Here is a 27,616-nt window from a genome sequence, read left to right on the forward strand (position 1 = left end):
TGAGCATCAGGACCATAGATGGCAATTTAAAGTTGTTTTGTTGTTTTGTTTTGTTTTGTTTGATGTGGACCATTTTTAAAGTCGTTATTGAATTTGTTACAATATTGCTTCTGTTTTATGTTCTGGTTTTTTGGCCACAAGGCATGTGGAATCTTAGCTGACCAGGGGTCGAAGCCGCACCCCCTGCATTGGAAGGTGAAGTCTTAACCACTGGGCCATCAGGAAAGTCCCTAGATTGCAATTTAGATTGGTTTTTTTTTTCCTTACATAAAATGGGAAATCATCAGAACGTTTTAAGGAGGAAATCAATACTGTTTCTTTTTCTTTCTTTTTCAAGATCATCTTGGTTCCTGTTGGTAGAGGAGCACAGTGGAAGCAAAGAGAACAATTGCAATACTGCTGCAGTCGTCTAGATAAGGGATGATGATAGGTGGTTTAGAGATAAGAGTGGAATGGAGAGAAGTGGTCAAACTCTAGATGTGCTCTGAAGGTATGGCCAATCAGACTTGCTGGTGGAGTGCTTGTGGGGAGTGAAGGGGTGAGAGAAATCAACAACACCTAAATTGCTGTCTAATCAACCAGATGGGTGGGGAAGCTACTTACTTAGGGTAAAATGGGACAAGCAAGGTTTAGAGGAGAGCTGTGACTTTAAGATTCTGGTTTGGTAACAGTAAGTCTGAGATGTTTATTTAATATGGGAAAAGTTAGGAGGAGATTATAAGATTTGATAGTCATCAGCATACAAACAGAATTTAGAGCCATAAGGCTGAATATCACCTAGAGAACAATATTGATAAGCTGAGAATAATAATACTCCCTATGGTTATTGCAAGGAATAAATTGAGGAATATATAAAATATCTAAGTGCCCAACAGAGTAGACAATCAATAAAATATGATTTTTCTTCCCTATTTCATTCCTTGGTAAAAGTGGACTCTGCAGTAAATTACAACAGAACTAAAATCTTTCCATTAGCTCAGATGTCTTTACAGCCAAAGGAAATCTTAATGATCATCTGTCTCCACATCTCCAAAATGAGGTTCTTCTAAGGTATTCACAGGTTTCCTGGATCTCTGTTAAGCCTGAGTTAATAAAGTTTAACAAATTTCTTACAACAAGGACCTATTGTATAGCATAGGGAACTTATAATATCTTGTAAACTATAATGGAAAATAATCTGAAAAAAGATATAGATATATAGATATATATGTATGTATAAGTGAATCACTTTGATGCACACCTGAAACAATAAATCAACTATACTTCAATCTTAAAAAGTAATAAATAAAATTTAAAAAAATAAAGTTCAACAGATTTCTTAAATGCAGGTCCTCACAAATCTCTCTAAGGAACGGAACTTGTACCCAGCATTTCCCAACTTTCATACAGGCTGGAGAAAGTGTAACAGGGAAGAACAAAATCTGACACCATGTTGGATCTCTTTCTTTAATCTTTGCTCTCAGTTACTTTTGCTACTATAATCACTAAAATGATGTTGTCTATAGCTATGGGCATACATAATGGCCTCCTTTGGGGAACCCTTCCCCTCTACCTAAATGTTAAACTAAAGTGCCTTTGTTCAGCTCACAGGGAAATATTTCGACCCTGCCCACCTGTGAATGTCTTCAAGAAAGAAGAACTTAACACATCCCCTCCCTGAGGCTGGCCAAACCATGAGTTGTTTTGCAAGACTTATGACCTTTTTACTTTACTTCCTCACCTCCTCCCCCTCTCTGTTCTATAAAAGAAACTAGCATCCAGACCCCGATAAGATGGTACTCTAAGACATTAGTCTGCCATCTTCATGGATGCCCGGCTTTCTGAATAAAGTTGTATTCCTTGCCTCAACACCTCATCTCCCGATTTATTGGCCTGTCGTGTGGTGAGCAGAGTGAGCTTGGACTTGGTAACAAAAGTGTCCATAGGAAAGCCCTGATTTACTCCAAGCCCACATTTTACAGATGAGACATCTGAGGACAAGGGGGATAAAGTCTCCTAGCTTGGAACTCATTATAACAGAATATACCATTGCTAAGATACTGCTATTGTTACTAACATCACCCCAACTTTCCCACCAGCCTCCCCCTCTGAGTAGCCTGTTCCTGTCCTTTTCCTAAAAGCTGAGTTTATGAGGTGTCTATAGTAAGCGTTCAGGTTGATGAGATGCCTATAGAAGGCCTCAAGTTCCTTTATATGTCTGAGTAGCACCCATGTGGTTTATGAGAAGTTGCCTAAGAATGACTGTGTTTCATATCCATAATACAGAGTGGGAGGTAGATTTTTTTTTTAAGTACCAAGTAGATGATCAAATTGTTACTATATTTATGGCTTCACCTGCAGTCATGTGTGTGACTTTGGATCCTTCACCTCATGTAAAATTCCTGAACTTTCATTTATCTGGCTGTTAATAATAACGACAGTAAAATGAGGGTTAATATTTGCTAAAGCTTTGGCTCATAACTCAAAGTTTCTAAATCAGTAGAAAGTATCTTTTACCAGTGGCCAAAAGTACATTGAACTAACTTTTTAAAAAGCAATAGCTTCTGTTTTTCCGTAATTTCTTTCCCTAACTGTAAGGTTAAGCCTCGGAAACAAAGAACAGAGCTTTGACGAGGGCCCTTTCTCATTACAGTTTTGCAGAGAAGAAAACTGGAGCACACAGACATCAAACCTTAGCGTATCTGAGAGCCCATAACACGTCAGGCATGAGCTGGATTGGAAGCCAGCTTCGTCTTACACTGAAGAAGGCGTGCTAGACTCAGTGCAAAAACCTGGAGAGCGGTCGAGGGAGAGGTGGGAAGGACGTCTGGAACAGACCTGACAAAAGTGAGTAGCCGGCTGGTGCTGCTGTAGGCTTTCCATGGGGAGTAGGAGGACTGAAGGGGAGGCTGGGGAGGAGGCACACGTGGTGGCAACAGTGTGCAGGTCTACCAAGTATGATTTTAAGATCTTTAAAAGATGTCCTCTACCCACCTTTCCTTATTTCTGATGATAAGAGGCTTCTGAAACATAGTCAGCTGTTATCCCGGGAAGATTCCACTGCACTACCTAAGTTCCCCCGGCTCACTTACTGAAACCGAAGCCTCTCAGAGTGACTTTCGTGTAGCTCAAGCAGTTGACAACAGTTAAAATAAAATTGCCCCTAGGAGGCGCTGTTACCATCTTACCGCATTAATAATATGAATGTAGAATCTGACGTGGTTAGCTATTGCTCTATAACAAACCATCTCAAAACATATGGGTTCAAAACAACTACTTACTATTTATGAATCCACAGCTTAGCCGGTAGTTCTAGTGATCTAATCTAACTAATCACTAATCTAGTGATTAGTTCTACTGATCTAGACCGATTAGATTTTGGCTGGGCTCAGTCATGTGTCAGATGGCAGGTCAACTGGGAGCTGAGTGGTCTATGAAAGCTGGAATGACTCACCTCTGCTCTACATGGTCTCACCTGGAGCATGCCCCTAATTCAGGCATGTTGTCATGGTGACCATAGAGAAGCCAAAGAGGAAGCAGAAGCACGCACGGCTTCTTGACTCAGACCTGTCACAATATCACAGTGTACTGGCCAAAGCAAGCCACAAAGGCAGCCCAAGTTAGAGGGGCAGGTACTCCAAAGTTATCAGACAAACAGTATGGATACAGAGAAGCCATTAATTTAATTGAGATCATCAATGCCTTCAATCTAATACAGGACAGAAGAGCACATTCTGCTTGAAAGAGTAGGAAAAGGAGGATAGAGAATAAAAGTTATGTGCATTTTTAATAATCTCATGCATAGAAGTCTCTAGTTCTAGTATCTAGTCTTGAACTAAAGCAAATTGCACTTTCTTCTCTATGTAAATCTTCATCTTAGTATTTCCTATACAAATAAATCTTCTCCCCACATACAATTTGTTTTGCAATGGTCTTAGATTAAAATGAATTAAATATTTTAAAATATTTACATTTGAGTTCAGCCAATTAGACTTTTGTTTGAAATAGAGTAAAAAAAATTTTAATGTAATTTTATTATTCTCCTAGTTAATGAACAACTTCAGTGTTTGCATTAGTGTCATGGTGGAACAGCTAAAAAGAAGGAAGAATAAAAAAGATCAACTTCTATGATGAATACATGTATAAAACATGTTCTTTAAAAAAAGTATATTCTGATTATAGAAAGCACAGATGAGACATGGGCGATAAGATATTGATATTTTATCAATATTTTGATAATATCCAATTTGTTATGTTGGGTATGTTTAATTCAAATGAATATGAAAGTTGTTATATTTGGCATATTTAATTTAAATAATGTACAGTCATGAACTTTTGGGCATAAACTGAGGACCATTTAGGGAGAATTAGGGTGGAACCTCTTAGGTAGCAGATACTCACTGTCTTCTAAAGTGAGGAAAGACATCAGGATTGTAGTAAGACATAGATCACCGTGAATAAAGGGTCAATGAAAGTAACCCCACACCAGCCTCAAGATAAGATGAAGCTCCTGAGGTGAGAAGTTATTATTATCTTAGCAGTCACATAGAATGTCTCTGTGGTCAATTGCTCACCTTCACATGTAGGTTTCAGGTGTGGCTGATCCGTCCCTCTGACCGTACTCTGAAAGAGAAACCTTCTGATATACCACTTGTGAGGGAAGAACAGGCCACTTGGCTGAAAGGGTTGTTATTGACCAGATCAGGAGTAAACTCAAAGTTCCTTCCTGGCACTCCTCAGAGTTTCTTGAAGATTAGCTGGCCTCTGGAAGGTGTGGAAAAGACAACAGGCCCTGCCAGCAAAGAGGAGCATCCAGCAGACATTCTGAGCACAACTCATGCCCTAGAAGAGTAGGCTCCAGGAGAAAGCAGTGAAGCCAATGGATCCAGACCTAGAACTGTAAGTGACAGGTCCCAGACCTGGAAAAGGTAGTTGAGAGTAGAGTATTGCCTCTTTGCTATGTGAAATGTCTTTTGGGTATCTCAAGGACAGAAAGGCTCCACATGGAGATCTGTGATTTCCCATTGGGGGCAGTTTCTTTGTTTATCATCAAGGACTTAAGCAAATCAAGAGTGATCCCACATGCTCAGGAACCTCTGACACAAGTGCCTTTTGCTTATAGGTTGATTGCAATGAAGAACTGGCAGAGCTTGAGGTTTTTCATGTTGTTCAAGCTGAGGAGGGAAAACTCTAATAGAGGGGGACAATGAGCAATGCTAGAAAAGGCTTGGAAGTATGGCTGCAATCTAGGACTCAGTTTGTCCAGGAGCACTCACTATGTTCCAGCTAAGGGAAAAGAGAATGATTACATAATTGCACTGTCACACTTGCTGTGTCAACTCCACAAATTTTGGTTTTAAGTTCCTTTTAATCTAGAAAGATAGGTTAGGTTTTAGGTTACCTTCTTTGACTTCTTTGTAAACAGACACTGTAGATTAGGCTTTTGGTTTTTTGGCTTTTACTGTGTTTTCTAGTTTAAAGTTTGTAAAACTACTAGCAGGGCACCATGTATATGGAGAGGTATTGAATTTTTTAAAAATTCCTCTACAATTCCAACTACAATTGCTTAAACATCCCTCAAAGAATCCTATCTGCAAAAGATTCTTTTATGGGAAGGTGATCATGCTCAGCTCAGACCTGGGGCAATAAATAAAAGGTCTCCAGAATGACGTTTAAAGGCATCACAGTGGGTACACACAGACACCATGAAGGCAAACACTGTACGAGTCATGCAGAAAACGTAATATAATATGTAAGTAGGTAGAAGAGACTAGGAACCATGTGTTCTATTTTCCTTTAGGGGAGACTGTGTATAATAGTGAAGACATATGGCTTTGGATTCTATACGCCTGCATTTAAATTTCAGCTCTGCTGCTGTTTAACTGAAGGTGTGAGCTAGGAAAAGAAACTGTTTCTCTTCAGGTTGGTTTCCTTATCTCCAAAATGGTGAGAAATATACCTGTTTTCTAGCATTAGAGGAAGATTAAATAAGTTTCTATATATAAAGTGCTAGGCATATAGAAATTACACAACAAATAAGTTCGCTTCCGCTCTTTACCCTCCCTCCCTGAGAACGTAATAAGAAACACTGGAACACAGTTTCTCAGAGAAACAGTCTGTTTCCTCAGCCCCCATGATGGCCCAGCCCAATCACCAAACCACACCTTACTCTGCAGAGTTTTCACAGGTGCATAAGGCAGAATGCAAACTCTGGTTTACCAGAAATCTCACAATGACTTCTAACCAGTCTGGGCTAAGCTCTCCCTGTGGCTATGGAGGGGCTGGTCAGTAGCTATACCTAGGTTTGAGTCTCAACTTGGTGACGTACAAGCTGTGAGACATGAGATGACTTCATGAAACTTGCTGAGCTTCAGCCTCCTCCTCTGCAAAATGAGGATGAGAACTCCTTTATGGAATCATTTCCAGCATTGCACACATGCATGTTAAGAAGCCTACCACCGGCTGTAGTCCCAAGTGGTGCTGCTGAAATGGGCAAGTTCATGAAACCCAAGAATGTGGTTCTGATCCTGGCTGGATGCTACTCCAGATGCAAAGAAGTCATTGTGAAGAACACTGATGATGGTACCTCAGACGTCGCCTAGAGCCATGCTCTGGTGGCTGGAATCAACCGCTATCCCTGCAAAGTGACAACTGCCATGAACAAGATGAAAATCACCAAGGGGTCAAAGATCTAGTCTTTTATGAAAGTTTATAGTTATAATCACCTCGTGCCCACAAGGTAGTCTGTGGATATCCCCTTGGACAAAACTGTTGTCAACAAGGATGTCTTCAGAGACCCTGCTCTCAAACACAAGGCCCAGTGAGACGCCAAGGTCAAGTTTAAGGAGAGATACAAGACCGGCAAGAACAAATGGTTCTTCCGGAAGCTGCAGTTTTAGGTCTGTCTTGTTTCAGTTATTAAAAGTACCAAAACAAAACAAAACAAAAAGCCTACCAACCATCATCACAAATGTGGTGATCTTTATAAAAAACTCTGCCAATTTGTTACCCAATTGGGTCACTAGTTTTTTTATAACTAGTAGAGAATATTTTTCACTTGTTTATTAGCCATGAACATTTCTTCTTCCATAAATTGCATGCGTATATCCTGACTCACATCTTAAAAGATACCATGAAATAAATTTTTAATACTAAACTATCACAAACAGTACCATCACAGTCAGCTGTTGTAAATTCGGCCCAGCCTCATTATTCGTCACTGTTTTTTAAAAAATTACAAGATGAATGCTAAATTGAAGAGAAGTAATCAACAGTAAATAGAAACATATTAGTAAATGAATCTCCTTCTCTTTGCCGGTATTTAAGAGATAGTAGTTCATGCTCTTCTAAATGCCTGAAGATTTTGTAGAGAATCATCATTATTAATATTCTTTGTTATACCACTGTTACAAACAGGTGAAATAAACAACCACCTAAAAAACATGATTTAAGGATTACCAAGAAGGATAAAGGGAAAATACCAAATATCCTGGCCCCGGACTTATGTAGACTACATGAAAAATATAAAAACACATGTCTTCAAAAGTAACAGTGGTGATCAAATTAACCAATTGTGAATAAGTTTCTAATAATATTGTTAAATAGTTAGCCAGAAATAAACCCTAACATTTACGGTCAATTCATTTTCAACAATAGTGTCAGGAAAACTGGCAAAAGAGTTAAGTGCTAGGACAACATGCAAAGAATGAAGTTGGACCACTACCTCATAATACACTCAAGAATTAACTCAGGGACTTCCCTGGTGGTCCAGTGGTTAAGAATCTGCCTTCCGACTTCCGGGTAAGATGGCGGAAGAGTAAGACGCGGAGATCACCTTCCTCCCCACGGATACACCAGAAATACAACTACACGTGGAACAACTCCTACAGAACACCTACTGAACGCTGGCAGAATACCCCAGACCTCCCAAAAGGCAAGAAACTCCCCACATACCTGGGTAGGGCAAAGCGGAGAGATCCCCACACAGAGGATCGGTGCCGAGCGGCACTCACCAGCCCGAGTGGCTTGTCTGCTCGCCCGCCGGGGCGCGCAGCGCTGGAAGCTGAGGCTCGGGCTTCGGTCAGAGCGCAGGGAGAGGACTGGGGCTGGCGGCGAGAACTCAGCCTGAAGGGGGCTAATGTGCCACAGCTAGCCGGGAGGGAGTCCGGGAGAACTCTGGAGCTGCCGAAGAGGCAAGAGACTTTTTCTTCCCTCTTGGTTTCCTGGTGCGCGAGGAGAGGGGATTAAGAGCGCTGCTTAAAGGGGCTCCACAGACGGGCGCGAGTCGCGACTGAAAGCGCGGAGCCCAGTGACGGGCGTGGGACGCTGGGGCTGCTGCTGCCGCCGCCAAGAAGCCTGTGTGCGAGCGCAGGTCACTGCCCACACCGCCCTTCCGGGAGCCTGTGCAGCCCGCCACTGCCAGGGTCCCGGGATCCAGGGGTGGCTTCCCTGGGAGAACGCACGGCGCGCCTCGGGCTGGTGCAACGTCACGCCGACCTCTGCCGCTGCAGGCTCGCCCCGCACTCCGTGCCCCTCCCTCCCGCCCGGCCTGAGTGAGCCAGAGTCCCCGAAGAGGCTGCTCCTTTAACCCTGTCCTGTCTGAGCGAAGAACAGACGCCCTCCGGTGACCTACACGCAGAGGCAGGGCCAAATCCAAAGCTGAGACCCAGGAGCTGTGAGAACAAAGAAGAGAAAGGGAAACCTCTCCCAGCAGCCTCAGAAGCAGCGGATTAAAGCTCCACAATCAACTTGATGTACCCTGCATCTGTGGAATACATGAATAGACAACACATCATCCCAAATTGAGGAGCATGGAGTCAGTGCTATGCCTCTGAGGTGGGAGACCCAACTTCAGGACACTGGTCCACAAGAGAACTCCCAGCTCCACATAATATCAAACGGCAAAAATCTTCCAGAGATCTCCATCTCAACACCAGCACCCAGCTTCACTCAACGACCAGCAAGCTACAGTGCTGGACACCCTAAGCCAAACAACTAGCAAGACAGGAACACAACCCCACCCATTAGCAGAGAGGTGGCCTAAAATCATAAAAAGTCCGCAGACACCCCAAAACACACCACCAGACGTGGACCTGCCCACCAGAAAGACAAGATCCAGCCTCATCCACCAAAACACAGGCACTAGTCCCCTCCACCAGGAAGCCTACACAACCCACTAAACCAACCTTAGCCACTGGGGACAGACACCAAAAACAACGGGAACTACGAACCTGCAGCCTGCAAAAAGGAGACCCCAAACACAGTAACATAAGCAAAATGAGAAGACAGAAAAACACACAGCAGGAGAAGGAGCAAGATAAAAACCCACCAGATCTAACAAATGAAGAGGTAATAGGCAGTCTACCTGAAAAAGAATTCAGAATAATGATGGTAAAGATGATCCAAGTTTCTATTTCCCAGATCCAAAATCTTGGAAATAGAATAGACAAAATGCAAGAAACAGTTAACAAGGACCTAGAAGAACTAAAGATGAATCAAGCATCGATTAAAAACACAATACATGAAATAAAAAATACTCTAGATGGGATCAATAGCAGAATAATTGAGGCAGAAGAACGGATAAGTGAGGTGGAAGATAAAATAGTGAAAATAACTGATGCAGAGCAAAATAAAGAAAAAAGAATGAAAAGAACAGAGGACAGTCTCAGAGACCTCTGGGACACCATTAAACGCACCAACATTCGAATTATAGGGGTTCCAGAAGAAGAAGAGAAAAAGAAAGGGACTGAGAAAATATTTGAAGAGATTATAGTTGAAAACTTCCCTAATATGGGAAAGGAAATAGTGAATCAAGTCCAGGAGGCACAGAGAGTCCCATACAGAATAAATCCAAGGAGAAATACGCCAAGACACATATTAATCAAACTATCAAAAATTAAACACAAAGAAATCATATTAAAAGCAGCAAGGGAAAAACAACAAATAACACACAAGGGAATCCCCATCAGGATAACAGCTGATCTCTCAGCAGAAGCTCTACAAGCCAGAAGGGAGTGGCAGGACATAATTAAAGTGATGAAGGAGAAAAACCTGCAACCAAGATTACTCTACCCAGCAAGGATCTCATTCAGATTTGATGGAGAAATTAAAACGTTTACAGACAAGCAAAAGCTGAGAGAGTTCAGCACCACCAAACCAGCTTTACAACAAATGCTAAAGGAACTTCTCTAGGCAAGAAACACAACAGAAGGAAAAGACCTACAATAACGAACCCAAAACAATTAAGAAAATGGGAACAGGAACATACATATCGATAATTACCTTAAATGTAAATGGACTAAATGCTCCCACCAAAAGATACAGATTGGCTGAATGGATACAAAAACAAGACCCATATATATGCTGTCTACAAGAGACCCACTTCAGACCTAGAGACACATACAGACTGAAAGTAAGGGGATGGAAAAAGATATTCCATTCAAATGGAAACCAAAAGAAAACTGGAGTAGCAATTCTCATATCAGACAAAATAGACTTTAAAATAAAGACTACTAGAAGAGACAAAGAAGGACACTACATAATGATCAAGGGATCGATCCAAGAAGAAGATATAACAATTGTAAATATTTATGCACCCAACATAGGAGCACCTCAATACATAAGGCAAATACTAACAGCCATAAAAGGAGAAATCGACAGTAACACACTCATAGTAGGGGACTTTAACACTCCACTTTCACCAATGGACAGATCATCCAAAATGAAAATAAATAAGGAAACACAAGCTTTAAATGATACATTAAACAAGATGGACTTAATTGATTTTATAGGACATTCCATCCAAAAACAACAGAATACACATTTTTCTCAAGTGCTCATGGAACATTCTCCAGGATAGATCATATCTTGGGTCACAAATCAAGCATTGGTAAATTTAAGAAAATTGAAATTGTATCAAGTATCTTTTCCGACCACAATGCTATGAGACTAGATATCAATTACAGGAAAAGAGCTGTAAAAAATACAAACACATGGAGGCTAAACAATACAGTACTTAATAACGAAGTGATCACTGAAGAAATCAAAGAGGAAATTAAAAAATACCTAGAAACAAATGACAATGGAGACACGACGACCCAAAACCTATGGGATGCAGCAAAAGCAGTTCTAAGAGGGAAGTTTATAGCAATACAATCCCACCTTAAGAAACAGGAAACATCTCGAATAAACAACCTAACCTTGCACCTAAAGCAATTAGAGAAAGAAGAACAAAAACATCCCAAAGTTAGCAGAAGGAAAGAAATCATAAAAATCAGATCAGAAATAAATGAAAAAGAAATGAAGGAAACGATAGCAAAGATCAATAAAACTAAAAGCTGGTTCTTTGAGAAGATAAACAAAATTGATAAACCATTAGCCAGACTCATCAAGAAAAAAAGGGAGAAGACTCAAATCAATAGAATTAGAAATGAAAAAGGAGAAGTAACAACTGACACTGCAGAAATACAAAAGATCATGAGAGATTACTATAAGCAACTCTATGCCAATAAAATGGACAACCTGGAAGAAATGGACAAATTCTTAGAAATGCACAACCTGCCAAGACTGAATCAGGAAGAAATAGAAAATATGAACAGACCAATCACAAGCACTGAAATTGAAACTGCGATAAAAAATCTTCCAACAAACAAAAGCCCAGGACCAGATGGCTTCACAGGCGAATTCTATCAAGCATTTAGAGAAGAGCTAACACCTATCCTTCTGAAACTCTTCCAAAATATAGCAGAGGGAGGAACACTCCCAAACTCATTCTACGAGGCCACCATCACCTTGATACCAAAACCAGACAAGGATGTCACAAAGAAAGAAAACTACAGGCCAATATCACTGATGAACATAGATGCAAAAATCCTCAACAAAATACTAGCAAACAGAATCCAACAGCACATTAAAAGGATCATACACCATGATCAAGTGGGGTTTATTCCAGGAATGCAAGGATTCTTCAATATACGCAAATCAATCAACGTGATACACCATATTAACAAATCGAAGGAGAAAAACCATATGATCATCTCAATAGATGCAGAGAAAGCTTTCGACAAAATTCAACATCCATTTATGATAAAAACCCTGCAGAAAGTAGGCATAGAGGGAACTTTCCTCAACTTAATAAAGGCCATATATGACAAACCCACAGCCAGCATCGTCCTCAATGGTGAAAAACTGAAACCATTTCCACTAAGATCAGGAACAAGACAAGGTTGCCCACTCTCACCACTCTTATTCAACCTAGTTTTGGAAGTTTTAGCCACAGCAATCAGAGAAGAAAAGGAAATAAAAGGAATCCAAATCGGAAAAGAAGAAGTAAAGCTGTCACTGTTTGCAGATGACATGATACTCTACATAGAGAATCCTAAAGATGCTACCAGAAAACTACTAGAGTTAATCAATGAATTTGGTAAAGTTGCAGGATTTAAAATTAATGCACAGAAATCTCTGGCATTCCTATATACTAATGATGAAAAATCTGAAAGTGAAATCAAGGAAACACTCCCATTTACCATTGCAACAAAAAGAATAAAATATCTAGGAATAAACCTACCTAAGGAGACAAAAGACCTGTATGCAGAAAATTATAAGACACTGATGAAAGAAATTAAAGATGATACAAATAGATGGAGAGATGTACCATGTTCTTGGATTGGAAGAATCAACATTGTGAAAATGACTCTACTACCCAAAGCAATCTACAGATTCAATGCAATCCCTATCAAATGACCACTGGCATTTTTCACAGAACTAGAGCAAAAAATTTCACAATTTGTATGGAAACACAAAAGACCCCGAATAGCCAAAGCAATCTTGAGAACGAAAAATGAAGCTGGAGGAATCGGGCTCCCTGACTTCAGACTATACTACAAAGCTACAGTAATCAAGACAGTATGGCACTGGCACAAAAACAGAAAGATAGATCAGTGGAACAGGATAAAAAGCCCAGAGTTAAACCCACGGACATATGGTCTCCTTATCTTTGATAAAGGAGGCAGGAATGTACAGTGGAGAAAGGACAGTCTCTTCAATAAGTGGTGCTGGGAAAACTGGATAGGGACATGTAAAAGTATGAGATTAGATCACTCCCTAACACCATACACAAAAATAAGCTCAAAATGGATTAAAGACCTAAATGTAAGGCCAGACACTATCAAACTCTTAGAGGAAAACATAGGCAGAACACTCTATGACATAAATCACAGCAAGATCCTTTTTGACCCACCTCCTAGAGAAATGGAAATAAAGACAAAAATAAACACATGGGACCTAATGAAACTTAAAAGCTTTTGCACAGCAAAGGAAACCATAAACAAGACCAAAAGACAACCCTCAGAATGGGAGAAAATATTTGCAAATGAAGCAACTGACAAAGGATTAATCTCCAAAATTTATAAGCAGCTCATGCAGCTCAATAACAAAAAAACAAACAACCCAATCCAAAAATGGGCAGAAGACCTAAATAGACATTTCTCCACAGAAGATATACAGACTGCCAACAAACACATGAAAGGATGCTCAACATCTTTACTCATTAGAGAAATGCAAATCAAAACTACAATGAGATATCATGTCACACCAGTCAGAATGGCCATCATCAAAAAATCTAGAAACAATAAATGCTGGAGAGGGTGTGGAAAAAAGGGAACACTCTTGCACTGCTGGTGGGAATGTGAATTGGTACAGCCGCTATGGAGAACGGTATGGAGGTTCCTTAAAAAACTACAAATAGAACTACCATATGACCCAGCAATCCCACTACTGGGCATATACCCTGAGAAAACCATAATTCAAAAAGAGACATGTACCAAAATGTTCATAGCAGCCCTATTTACAATAGCCCGGAGATGGAAACAATCTAAGTGTCCATCATCGGATGAATGGGTAAAGAAGATGTGGCACATATATACAATGGAATATTACTCAGCCATAAAAAGAAATGAAATTGAGCTATTTGTAATGAGGTGGATAGACCTAGAGTCTGTCATACAGAGTGAAGTAAGTCAGAAAGAGAAAGACAAATACTGTATGCTAACACATATATATGGAATTTAAGAAAAAAAATGTCATGAAGAACATAGAGGTAAGACAGGAATAAAGACACAGACCTACTAGAGAATGGACTTGAGGATATGGGGAGGGGGAAGGGTAAGCTGTGACAAAGTGAAAGAGCGGCATGGACATACACTACCAAACGTAAGGTAGATAGCTAGTGGGAAGCAGCCGCATAGCACAGGGAGATCAGCTCGGTGCTTTGTGACCGCCTGGAGGGGTGGGATAGGGAGGGTGGGAGGGAGACGCAAAAGGGAGGGGATATGGAAACATATGTATATGTATAACTGATTAAATTTGTAATAAATAAATAAATAAATAAATAAATAAATAAATAAAGAATCTGCCTTCCAATGCATGGGATGCAGGTTTGATCCCTGGTCGGGGAATGAAGATCCCACATGCCACAGGGCAACTAAGCCCGCGCGCCACAACTATGGAGCCCATGTGCTCTGGAGCCCGCATGCCACAACTAGAGTGAAGCCCACGCGCCACAACGAAGAGCCCACATGCCACAACAAAGATCCCGCATGCCACAACTAAGACCCAACGCAGACTAATTAATTAATTAACTTAAAAAAAAGAATTAACTCAAAGTGGATCAAAGACCTTACACTAATGTAAATGCTAAAACTCTTAGAAGAAACTCTTAGAAGACCTTGGGTTAGGCAATTATTTCTTAAGTATAACAGCAAAAGCACAAATGATAAAGGAAGATTGATAAATTGGATGTTATCAAAATTAAAAACTTTTGTGCTTCAAAGGACACCATCAAGAAAGTGAAGAGACAACTACAGAATGGGAGAAAGTATTGCAAATCATATATTGGAAAAGGAACTCATATCCGGAATATATGAAGGATACAACTCAATAATAAAAAAGATGACCTAACTTGAAAATGGGCAAAAGATTAAATAGATTATTCTCCAAATAAGAGATATAAATGCACAGAAAAAATGCTCAAAATCATTTGTCATTAGGAACATGCAAATCAAAAGGATAATGAGATACCATTTTGAATCCACTAGAATGGTTATAATAATAAAAAAAAATAGTAAGTGTTGTCAGGCATATGGAGGGATTAGAACCCCCATCCATTGCTGGTTGGAATGTTAAAATGGTGCAGCCACTTTGGAAAACAGTTTGGTAGTTATTCAAACAGTCAAACATAGTAGTTTTACTCCTGGGTGTACAACCAAGATAATTGAAAATATATGGCCACACGAAACTTGTACACAAGTTTCCATAGCAGAATTATTCATAAAGCCAAAAAGTGGAAACAACCCAAATATCCTCCACCTGAAGAATGGATAAATACAATGTGGTATATCCATACAATGAAATATCATTTGGTCATAAAATGGAATGAATTACTGACACACGCTACAATGTGGACAAAACCTGTCAGCATGCTAAGTGAAGGAAGCCAGCCACAAAAGATCACATACAGTATGATCCCATTTATATAAAATACCCAGAATAGGTACTTTCCCTCTCTATAGCTGAGATATGAAATGTCTCATATAGAGCAATTACATTAGTAGATTAGCTGTTGCCAAGGGCAGAGGAAGGAGGCGGTGGGGGGATGGAGAGTAACTGCTAATGGGTACAAGGTTTCTTTTTGGAGTGCGGAAAATGTTCTAAAATTAGATGATGGTGGTGGTTGTGTAACTCGGTAAATAAACTAAAAACCACTAAATTATACACTTTAAACAGGTGGACTTTACATTCCATACATGGTATCTGAGGCTGTTTTTAAAACCTTCAAAAACAGATAATTAGTTACTTTATATAAGGCCCTATGGTTTTATTATAAATGTTGGTAAAAATAATTATAAATGTTGGTAATAATTATAGCAACTTACTGAGTGCTTATTATGTGCCAGACAATAGTCAAAGTCTTTGCAAGTATTAACCAATTTACTTTCCCAACAAACCTATTAGGCAAATACTATTATTATTCCCATTTTACAGATTAGAAAACTGAAGCTATTAAGTTGCCTCATAAGAATTCAAACACAGAGAGTCTGTGTTTTTAAATAAAATATTTTCTAGCCCTGCAATCCAATAGCAAAATATGGGGAGAAAATCCCTAAAATTCAGAGAATTGGGGACATTTTTAAATATTATGATTAATGACAAAGCCTAAAAAAGTTAATACCTAAGAGTAAAAGATAAATTGTTACTTCACACAATAGCAGTGGAAAGGAAAGGCTGTAGATTATGTGATCATGCTCCTCTCTTGTCCTGTATAAAGACAATAGTAGACACAGATGGGCTGTTGCTGAGACTCCCTGATATGTTTTCCTTCTCCCGTGAGTGACAGGAGGAGGAATTCTACAGAGATGCACGGTGTAAACAGGAGCCAGATTGCCAGGCCAGGAGTGAAGAGAGAGCCAGGAGGGCAGCCCCAGCTCTGCCACTAATTATTCACGTGACCTTGGGTGGGTCATCTGACCCTTCTGAACACAAATGATACATCTATAACATGAAATATCTTTAGGTCCCTATTTCTTTCAGAATCTCATTATCTACCATTTAGTTTCTAGACTAATCTCAGAAACATTTTGGCCAGTGTTATGTTTACTCCCAGACAAATCTTGCTCAAATCTGTTTCATGGACTTCTCCAAACATGTCTTTTCTTTTTTTTTTTTTTTACAACTTTATTGGAGTATAATTGCTTGACAATGGTGTATTAGTTTCTGCTTTATAACAAAGTGAATCAGTTATACATATACATCTGTTCCCATATCCCTTCCCTCTTGCGTCTCCCTCCCTCCCACCCTCCCTATCCCACCCCTCCAGTTGGTCACAAAGCACCGAGCTAATCTCCTTGTGCTATGCGGCTGCTTCCCACTAGCTATCTACCTTACGCCAAACATGTCTTTTCTGGCCCACGTCAACTCCTCTGGCCCCTGGTGCTCCAGCTGTGGGGAGGGAACTGAGAAGATGTGTCTGTTCCTCAGTTTGAATGCAAGGCCCCTTAAAAATAATAAAAATCCGGCCTTCCCTGGTGGTGCAGTGGTTGAGAGGCCGCCTGCCAATGCAGGGGACGCAGGTTCGTGCCCTGGTCCGGGAAGATCCCACATGCCGCGGAGCGGCTAGGCCCGTGAGCCATGGCCGCTGAGCCTGCGCGTCCAGAGCCTGTGCTCTGCAACAGGAGAGGCCACAACAGTGAGAGGTCCGTGTACCACAAAAAAAATAATAAATAAAAAAAAATCAAATAAAAATCCGTTTAGTAAATGTTGGATGTATTTCCAGGATTACCAAACAATTTGACAGTCCTTTAGGGTAAAACATAATTTTGATGATGATGAAATAGTCATTGTGATTATCTCTGGGAACTGAGCATTACAGATGATTTTTAAATTTTCTTCCTTATATTTTGTGTATTTTGTCTTATAAACCTAAAAAGTATGTTTTCAAAACCTTATGGTACAACATTATGAACCACATTAACCACATTATTTAACCACACTAAAAATAATACCAAAAAATCCCTTATGGGGGCATTAAAAAATTGTATGATGTTCATCAGTATTTCTCTGGAGGACTTCCCTGGTGGCGCAGTGGTTGAGAGTCCGCCTGCCGATGCAGGGGACACGGGTTCGTGCCCTGGTCCGGGAAGATCCCACATTCCACGGAGCGGCTCGGCCCGTGAGCCATGGCCGCTGAGCCTGCGCGTCCGCAGTCTGTGCTCCGCAATGGGAGAGGCCACAACAGTGAGAGGCCCGCGTACCGCAAAAAAATATATATATATATATTTCTCTGGAAATTATTACCAATTTGTGTAAAATCAAACAAGACAGAATATACTATAACTCCTATGCAATTTGTCAGATGATAATGCTATTTAAATCAAAGGACACAGTTTTTTAAATATGGTAACTCGGGGGCCAGATTCATACATTTACCACGCACTGAAGTTGGAACATTTAAATGTTTACTGCGGAGTGAGGGAGTCAGCTTGTATTGGCTCACAAGAGCTAGTGGTCAGCACCTCTTCCTAAAGCCATGTTCAGTGGCATCACATTCGTAGCTTAAAATCAGCCATGGTGGGAGTATTTACACTCTGGAAGTTGGCAGATGCTCCAAGTCAGAGAACTTGGGTTTTCAAATTTCCTTCCCTAATATGACAGAGACCAAATACATGAAAAGAAAGATTGCCTTAAGTCTGATATGGCCGTGTTTACTGGAACAGCAAGATCAACTTTCTGGAACAGCAAAATCAACTTTCTAATCTTTCCGGGAGCAAAACTTTCTTTAAAATGACCAACTGCTGCAGACAGTAATAGTTTTTTATCATGGGCAGCACAGTCAGTCTCTCTATATCCTCTCAGAGAAGGGCTCACAGCTTTAGGGGAGGAACTAACCCCTCTCCAATCTTAGAAACCACAGAATAAAGGAGCTTGAAGCAAGAGGAAGGGACTTTAGATATGACCTCATCCATTAGTTAGACTGGAGTATTCTAGGCTGCTTAGTGGGGCCATTAGCACCAATGTCAACACTCCATGGACCCGAATTGTTAACCCTTGCTCTCCCTCTGGGGTTAAGTCTTCCACAAGCCACATGCAGACACACAGCTGATGTGACATTCCAAAAAGGAAACCATATCTTTCAATTATATTATAATAATCCACTCAGCTTTAGAGAAAATATGACCAGCTCTAATCATAATCTTCCCTCCTCATCATCAATAGCATTTTCTGAATGCTTACTATGCACAGGCTTCATGCTTGAAGTTTACATTATCATCAAGTTCTCACAATAGTCTTTTAATGATACTATTTTCATTACCATTTTTACGGAGGCTTGGAAAGGTTAAGTACCTTTCCAAAGTAACACAGCAAGGAAATAATGGAGCCACCCTTCTGATCCAGGCAACCTGACCCCCAAGCCCACACCCTAAACCACAACATTACACAGCCCACTCCAGGAATGTGGGTAAATTCACATTACACCCAACACTGGTTTGCCATATATGGCTATTCCACGATATGAAGTCTGAATCTCCATGTAACTTCACCAGGCCATATGTTCCATTGCTCAAATGGCAGCAGTGTGTGTGTAGAGTATACAAACTAATTTTTTTAATACTAGCCTGAACAAAGCATAATCCGTCAGATAAATCTTAAAGCACAAATATTTATGTTACTTAATTGTAGAGGAAATCTAGTTTATTTATAAATGGAAATTTATATTCCATTCCTTGGAAAGCTGGTTTTCAAGCTCTGTTTATCTGGTAGTTTCAGTTTGGTCTTGTGCCTCAAAATCCAATTCCCACAGCTCTAGGAGGAGGAGAATATACAGGCATGAATCCTCATCTCCTATCTAGCCTGACACCAGTAGGCATATTTGTTCCTTATTTGTGGACTTCAGAATGGTTGGATGTAATAACTGTCGACTGAAAAAAAAAACACACACAACCTAAAAGTTGAGAGTTAAGTTTTATTTGGCAGCGATTTTTAGGACTTCAAGCCTGGAAGGCAGCACCTCAAGTAACCCTGAGAGAACTGTGCCAAGGAGGCAAAGGGAGGAACTAGGTTATATAGAAGTTTTGCAACAAAAGGCAGGTAGTCTGAACATCAGAAGATTATTGTAAATTAAAGAAAACCAGATATCTCAAGTTAAGGAATTTAGCACTGTATGGGAAGGTGCTAGAGTCTGGGCACACTGAAATCATTTCTTTGATATGCACCTCAGCTATCTGGAGCCAGTATCCAGTATTTTCACGTCCTGAGTTTCCTCAGGGCTCACCAGCTCACCATCAGTGGTGGCTGCAATTGCTGATGACTGTGACATCCTTTGTTTACTGATATGGCAGGAAATATTCCATTTCTCATAACCAAAGTTTACCAGCATTGCACAAGATGAAATCCTTGGAACTATGGACTTTGTTTCATTGAAGAAAAAAAAAATCTTACAGGAAAACTTTAAAGAGCCGGGTTTAAGGAGAGAAAACTAGAACTAGAGAAGACTTTCAACATCATCTAGACTGGGGCTTTCAAACTCAAATGCAGGTTATGAGAGTAAGTGAAACAAAGCAAGCAGAGTGAGGCACTGAGGAAGGCTGGAGACTGATGCAAACTACAGAGGTCAGCCCCATCACAAGGGACCTCTACAGCTTAGTACCAGCCAACTATTGCCGTACTCTTGTCAGGTCTGATTTTCCAGGCAAGGCCAGATAACCATGTTTTCTATGAAATGTATAGGAAATTTCTACTTACAAAACATGGTAGAGGCCAAACAGAATATGTCAGCAGGCCAGATCTAGCCTACTATCTCTTCACGTAGTAGAAGAGAAAAAGTCCAGAGATGTTAACTGAACTCACCGCGTGGGAGAGCCCACATTGATTGTTCTCTTTTCTATGTCAGACTCTTCTACAGTCTCTGTTTATAAAGACATAGCACTGTGACTTATTGGAGAGCATCAGAAAAATGAGGTGTTTCCATCATTGCTGGTCTTATTTAAAACTGCCTGCTAGTTGTCAGTTTTTGTCTTGTTTGGTCTTGCTTATTAATCTCCCTTTCCATGGAAGGCTATAAAAGGTCTCTGCTACCTTTGTTATCATTGTATTCTGGTTGTTGTCATAGATTATTCATTTTTTTTTGCCAGTGTCTCTGCTCCTTTTATAGCTATATTTACAAAAATGTCCTACTCCAGTTATTTCTCTCTGATCACCTGGTCTTTGTTTAAATTTTCACACATAAAAATGAAAGCTGTGGCAAAGGCTAGAAGTGCTTTGCGCAGAGGCCACATCTAAACAGTCAAAGGGGTCAAACAATGGCAGCTCTGTGCCTGCAAGTGTAGACTGATGCACAGCAGTCAACTGCCATCCATTTAAATAAAGCAATCAGTCACATTTTCTTTTAGTGGCCACGTGCCATCAGAACCTTATTCCTGTGTGAACATAAGGTCCAGATGTAACTACTAGCAAATTTTTAGAGATTGCTCATGGGCATGTCGTATCATGAAGTGAAATTCAGTGGAAAAGCCACAACTGCCTTCAGACCCTCCCATCAGCATCTGTAGTTTAACACTGACAAGCTCTAGGGAAGGCATGAGCGCTCCTCTTTTTCTACCACTTTCTTCTGACTTCTATGCCTCCTTCCCGCCTCATGGTTTTCCTTACCTTCTGGCTCTTGAAGGCATTTGAGTTTGTGACCCATGCTCTAGAGTTTCAGCACATCTCATCTCTGGCACAATTTCTTATGATAAGGAATGAACTCAACATCTTACATAAGAGTTCAGTCAATACTGTTTCCACTACTTCGAAGCTACCTCCCCTAGACCCATAGTTGCTGCCTAAATGGAACAACTGTATCACCAGGTGATTGCAGTAGTGAGTCCACTCATCCCCTTGTGCTTCTAAAGCATCATGCACATGGCCATCAACTTAGTCTTTCCTCACTTTATTCCCAGTACCTACAAGATAAAGCTTGAACTGCCCACTGGCATTCAGGGCCCTTCGTAATTCAGCCTCCATCTAAATGTTCAAAGCTCTTCCCTTACCGCTCCAGCACAAACTCTCCACTCTCACGTACACGCCTGGTCCACGTCTGGTCCACGCCTGTTCATTTGCTCACAAGCCCTGCTCCCTTCCCTTTCTGCTTTTCCAGCTTCTCCTCATTCTTCAGAGCTCAACTCAAACTCCACCTTTTCCACTAGGCTTTTCTGAGTCATCCCAGTCTCAAATGACCTTGCCTCCTTTTAAATATAAACGCCTAATAAACTTTTCTTGAATGAATCAATCAATTCTGGCAAGACCACATTCTTATGACCACTTAATTATGGCCAAACTACTTAAACTTTTTAAGATATATTTTCATCATCTGTAAAAATGTGGTTTTGGCAAGGATTAAATGAGATGTGATTATAAAATTATCTAGCAGAGATGCCAATAGACTCAAAAGATGTTAGGTAGTACAGAGATTCAAGAAATATTAGCCTGATTTACTGCCTTCTTCCCTCTTTTTTTTTTTTTTTTTTTGCGGTACGCGGGCCTCTCACTGCTGTGGCCTCTCCTGTTGCGGAGCACAGCCTCCGGACACGCAGGCCCAGCAGCCACGGCTCACAGGCCCAGCCACTCCATGGCATGCAGGATCCTCCTGGACCGGGGCACGAACCCATGTCCCCTGCATCGGCAGGCGGACTTTCAACCACTGCACCACCAGGGAAGCCCTTCCCTCTTTTACTGTTAATTAACTTTTCAATTCCATATATTTTCTCTTCCTAGCTCCATTATTGGAGCAAGGACCCATTTCTTAAAATATTTTTGTATCACTCACTGCAGCTAGCATGGAACCTTACTGATAAAATATTGTTGAAAAGAAAGCTCCTCTATTGAAAAATATGTCCAAAGACTGGCTGTTGACCCTGGGATTTCCTCCTTCAGAGACATTTTTTCCTGAGCTAAGCATTGCCCCCAGTTAAAATCCAAACCTGCCTAGGAAACAATAACATGTTTCATTAGTTATAATATCTGTACTGATTAGACTTTTTTGTTTATAAGGAGCAGAAACTACCTTATAGGTTGTTGCTATTATATGAGGTATGGTGATGGGTCTGATTTTTTTTTTTGATTGAAGTATAGCTGTTGTGTTAGTTTTGAGCATACAGCAAAGTGATTCAGTTTTGTAGATAGATAGATGATAGATAGATAGATATACTCTTCCATTATAGGTTATTACAAGATATTGAAATAGTTCCCTGTGCTATACAGTAGGTCCTGGTTGCTTACCTATTTTACATATAGTAATGTATGTCTGTTAATCTCAAATTCTAAATTTATCCTTCCCCCACCTTTTCCCATTGGTAACCATAAGCTTGTTTTCTATGTCTGTCTCTTTGTTTTGTAAATAAATTCATTTGTATCATTTTTTTTTAGATTCCACATATAAGTGATATCATATGATATTTGTCTTCTTCTGTCTGACTTACTTCACTTGGTATGATAATCTCTAGGTTGTAATGGGTTCGATTAATACACTTTAGTATAATTTAGCTTATCTAATATCTTTCCAACATAATTACAACACAAAAGGGGAACATAAGGGGAAAAAGAAAAATACATATACTGCACTATCAGAAAAGGATAAGGAGGGAGGCTGGGTGCAATGCACCATCACAGCTGCAGCAAGAAAACACCTGGAACCAGGGTGACCACCTGCCTTGATTGGCCCAACCCTAAGAGGTTCCTAGAATGTCAGGCATTCAGTGCTAAAATTAAGAATAGCCTGGGGGCTTCCCTGGTGGCTCAGTGGTTGAGAGTCCGCCTGCTGATGCAGGGGACGCGGGTTCGTGCCCCGGTCCGGGAAGATCCCACATGCCGCGGAGCAGCTGGGCCTGTGAGCCATGGCCGCTGAACCTGCGCGTCCGGAGCCTGTGCTCCGCAATGGGAGAGGCCACAGCAGTGAGAGGACTGCGTACCGCAAAAAAAAAAAAAAAAAAAAAGAAAGAATATCCTGGACAAACTGAGATAAACTGGTCACCTTATTAGGCATCAGTAAAATCCCACTGAAACATACACTTTATCTAATTTTAAAAGTGTGCTTAGAGTCAGTACTACGCACGGAGCAACACAAACCTGCCCCGGCTGGTTATCAGCTGGTTAGAGCAAAGTGCTAACAAGAGCAAGGCTAAAGGTTTGATTTCCCAGGAAACTTTGCTCTCTTCCACTATCAGAATCTGTGTACTTCACTTAAGCCTGTCGTTCTCCAATGTCACTGACTAATCACAAAAAGAAGAGAAGAGACAGCATAGCCACATGAGACCAAATCCTTTCCTGCCACTAGTAACACTGGTGAAAAACTGATGTTTTTCTTGTGAATAAACATTAAGTGATTGAAGAAGCTGAAGATCATCACATAGGAAATTTATTTTCCTTCCTGCTTTTAGTAGGGTTATAAATAACAATAATGATAATACATAGAATATTCTGCTATATGATTTCATTCTAATCTTGTGAGAGACACATGGCTGATACCATGCTCAGCAGGGTTGGGATCACCTGTGGTTAGACAGCCAGAAGCAATGGATGGAGCCTGAGCCCTTGCCTCCTAGTGTTTTTTTTAATTTGTTTGTCTTTGTTGTCATCACCATTTTGGTAGAGGGCTCAGCCTCCTATAACCAGCAAAATACACAACCTGAATGTTAAGACTCCCCAAACTTTGTGCATATCACTTCCATGAGAACTCCAGAACTCTTCTAGTCCCAAAGACCAAGCAGCACAGCCTTAAGGTTCCTATGTGTCTTACCAAATGTGGGCTGGTTATTTCCTGTATGGTAAAGGCATAAAGCACATCCACATTCCTTGCCCTGTTGATCAGGCTCAGGGGGTTAAAGAAAGCACCCCTACTTTTAATGTTTAGATCTTGCCTGGCTCTGCATCTCGTTGTCTTAAGTTTTTCCTTTTCCATAGACTTTTCTGCCTAAATCCAGAGTTATATGGTGTTCCTATTAGTAAACTGCAAGCTGAGTTTGCCAAACACATTTATTTCTCCTTCAGAGCAAATGGGTAGGATGAAAACCACTCTTGTCATACTTACATGTTACTCATTAACTGACTTCAAAAAAAAAAAACTGCCTCAGCCAGATTAGGAGTCATGTGAAGAAGTAGCTTCCTGCAATGCAGGAACTGAGAGAGGCTGAAACGCAGAGATTTTCACATTACTGGGGAGGTTGAAAAATGAGCCCATGAGTTTATTTCTTGACTTGGCGATTGACAAGTCCACAATGGTGAAGAAAAGGCTGTCATCATCCAATGACACAGTGTTCCGGTCTGAGATGCCAGACAGCCCAAGCAAGGTGGGTGCGGAGGCCCGGAACAGCATCCCTGACAGCCCCAGCTCAGTGTTTCTCAGGTGGGTACATCCCGTCTGCCCCCCCTGATGGCCTCAGCCGCCCAAAAGGTGTTGCTTGGAGAGCCCCTTCCTCATCCCCGGAGGGAGGATTCTGCCAGGGAGAAAGAGAAGGCACAGCCCAGGCCCCTGGGCTGGTGGATTTTAAGTGAGTACATAGCAAAGGACGTGATCTGCTGAGCAAATAGAACTCTTACCACCATTAAGGGACAATAATTGTTAATGCCTTCTTCAGTACTTTTTAGTACGTACTAGAAAACTGGTCAACTATGCAGTTACTCAATTCCTGACCCACTCTCAGGGTCATAGGACGTGAAGCCAAATGGTTAAACCAAAAACCTTACTTTGGTGTCAGAATTACTATATTATTATCAAAATAGTAATCATTAAAATATTAAAATAATTTTCTTCTTTGGACCTTTCTAAATTAAATATTAAAATAGTACTGGCTATGCTGTGATCCAACGACTTACTGTACAGTGATTTAAAGCAGCTTTGACTAGGTTCAGAACATATCTTCTTTAGCTGTAAGTATTAATATCTACATGAACACCACTCTGATAATTATATATTTTTAATGAAAATTCATTTATCTACTATTTTTCATTTTATCTCATAATAATTCTCTAGCAACTTATAAAATGTAGAAATCAAGTGCAAGTGGAATCAATTACAAGAAAAAGTTCCTTATGCAACTTTTTAAAAATTGAGGTTTAGTTGATTTACAACATTATATTAGTTTCAGATATACAACATAATGATTCAAATTTTTATAGATTATATCTCATCCAACTTTGGTGTAAACTTTTTTAATGGAGGTGACATTGGTCTATATCATTATATCAGTTTCATGTTTACAACATTATATTTCTACTTCTATGTACCTTACAGCATGCTTACCACCTAAAATTTCCATATTATATCCAGAAAGTCAATCATTTTATTTATTTTTTAATCATTTTAAATCATTTACACAAAAAAATGCTCAACATTATAGCCTTTAAAAATTAAATACAAAATAACGAAATCACACTTCATTTAATAGCATTCGCATATCAGACTGTCAAGTGAGGAAAACAAATTCAATAACTTTTAAAAAGAAGTTTTAGAGATCAAGAGTCTGAATTTATGCAAAATGTTGCTTAATACATCTATTTAAGTTGGCTTAATTTTTCCATCCATCATTAAAATAAATCTACATAACTTGCATTATGGTCATTTGAGCAAGAGCACAATTCCAGTGATTGAAAATGTAAAACTTTGCATTATTTCCATATTTTGCTGAACTTCAAGTGCTTCTTTAATTGCTTCGTCTGCCTAATCTTCCTCTTACATTGACCGTAATGCAAACTCTTCTTGGAACTCAAGCTCTAACCAGGAAAAATAAAATCAAATTAAAATGCATAGGACTTCCCTGGGGGCGCAGTGGTTAAGAATCTGCCTGCCAATGCAGGGGACACAGGTTTGAGCCCTGGTCTGGGAAGATCCCACATGCCGCGGAGCAATGAAGCCCATGCGCCACAACTGCTGAGCCTGCTCTCTGGAGCCCGCGAGCCAGAACTACAGAAGCCCGCACACCAAGAGCCCATGAAAAAAAAAAGAAAAGAAAAGAAAAAAAAAGACAGAAACCAACAAGGGCCTACTATATAGCACAGGGAACTACACTCAATGTCTTGTAATAACCTATAAGGGAAAAGAATCTGAAAAAGAATATATATATATACATATGTATATATACACATATAACTGATTCACTTTGCTGTACACCTGAAACTAACACAACATTATAAATCAGCTACACTTCAATTTAAAAAAACAAAATAAAAGATAAACACTTCCCTTTACCTTAACATTAAGAATTTATGTGGCTGTTGTGGCATCCCATTATCCTTCCCATGAGCTACAGCAAATCATATGTACCCTCAGATCAGCAAACCACTCAGGTAGGCACAGATACAATTTATGCAGTCTTTTTATTCAACCATTCAATTCAACAAAGATTTGTTGAATAACTATTATATGCCAGGCTATGTGGAAGGCACAGCAAATATAATCATAAGTGAGATAGATGTAGTCCCTGTGCTTATGGAGGTTAGTAGTTTAATGTCAAAGACAGGCAAAAAAAATTATGAATGAATGCATATATACATACATAATTCAAAATATTAATGTCTATTTTTATAGGAAAAAATTACAGGGCGGAGATGGAGAATAAGGTGGGAAAAACTAATTTAGATTGAGTGGCAAGTCAGGGACTCTCCAAGGACATGATATTTAGGCTGACTTCAAGGATGAAAAAAGAGCCAAGCATGAAATGATTGGGAAGGAGCAAGATGCCCTGAATAGAGGAGTGAGCTGAGTCCTGAGGAACCTCAGCGCGGTGGCACCTGATGAAATCAGAGAGACAAGTAGAGGATGAAGGGGTTTAGAATTCTGTTCTAATCTTGGTGGGAAATCACTGGAGGGTTTAGAGTAGGGGAGTATCATGATGTGACGTTCCCTTTAGAAGGGTATTCTGGCCTCTCTGTAGGTTATTTCCAGTTTGTTGCTCATTCAAGCAATGCTCCGTCTTGCCCATGTCTCCAGTGTGCTTGTACAAGAGTGCCTCTAAGGTATATATATCTAGGAGAGGAACTGTGGGGCTATAATATGGACATGATTAACTTTACTCATTATGTCAAATTCTGTTCCAAAGTTCTGTGCCATTTATGC

General features: G+C 40.2%; 1 protein-coding gene across 3 annotated transcripts in view; it reads left to right on the forward strand.

The window, feature by feature from the left end:
- Nucleotides 1–293: 293 nt before the first annotated feature.
- The window catches only part of GRAMD2B (GRAM domain containing 2B), a 129,767-nt gene continuing 102,444 nt past the window's right edge, over nt 294–27,616 (forward strand). Inside the window, exons 1-3 of one of the 3 annotated variants that reach the window (XM_081233279.1) lie at nt 294–490; nt 2,633–2,826; nt 4,720–4,878. In XM_081233279.1, coding sequence (XP_081089405.1) covers nt 4,859–4,878 — 20 coding nt within the window. In that variant the 5' untranslated portion in view covers nt 294–490; nt 2,633–2,826; nt 4,720–4,858. Of the gene's footprint in view, nt 491–2,620; nt 2,827–4,719; nt 4,879–24,742; nt 24,908–27,616 lie in introns of those variants that run through there. The other 2 variants (XM_081233280.1, XM_081233277.1) reach the window with 2 other exon arrangements.

Source organism: Mesoplodon bidens (assembly GCF_964165515.1).
Source record: "Mesoplodon bidens genome assembly, chromosome: 4".
NCBI lineage: Eukaryota > Metazoa > Chordata > Mammalia > Artiodactyla > Ziphiidae > Mesoplodon > Mesoplodon bidens.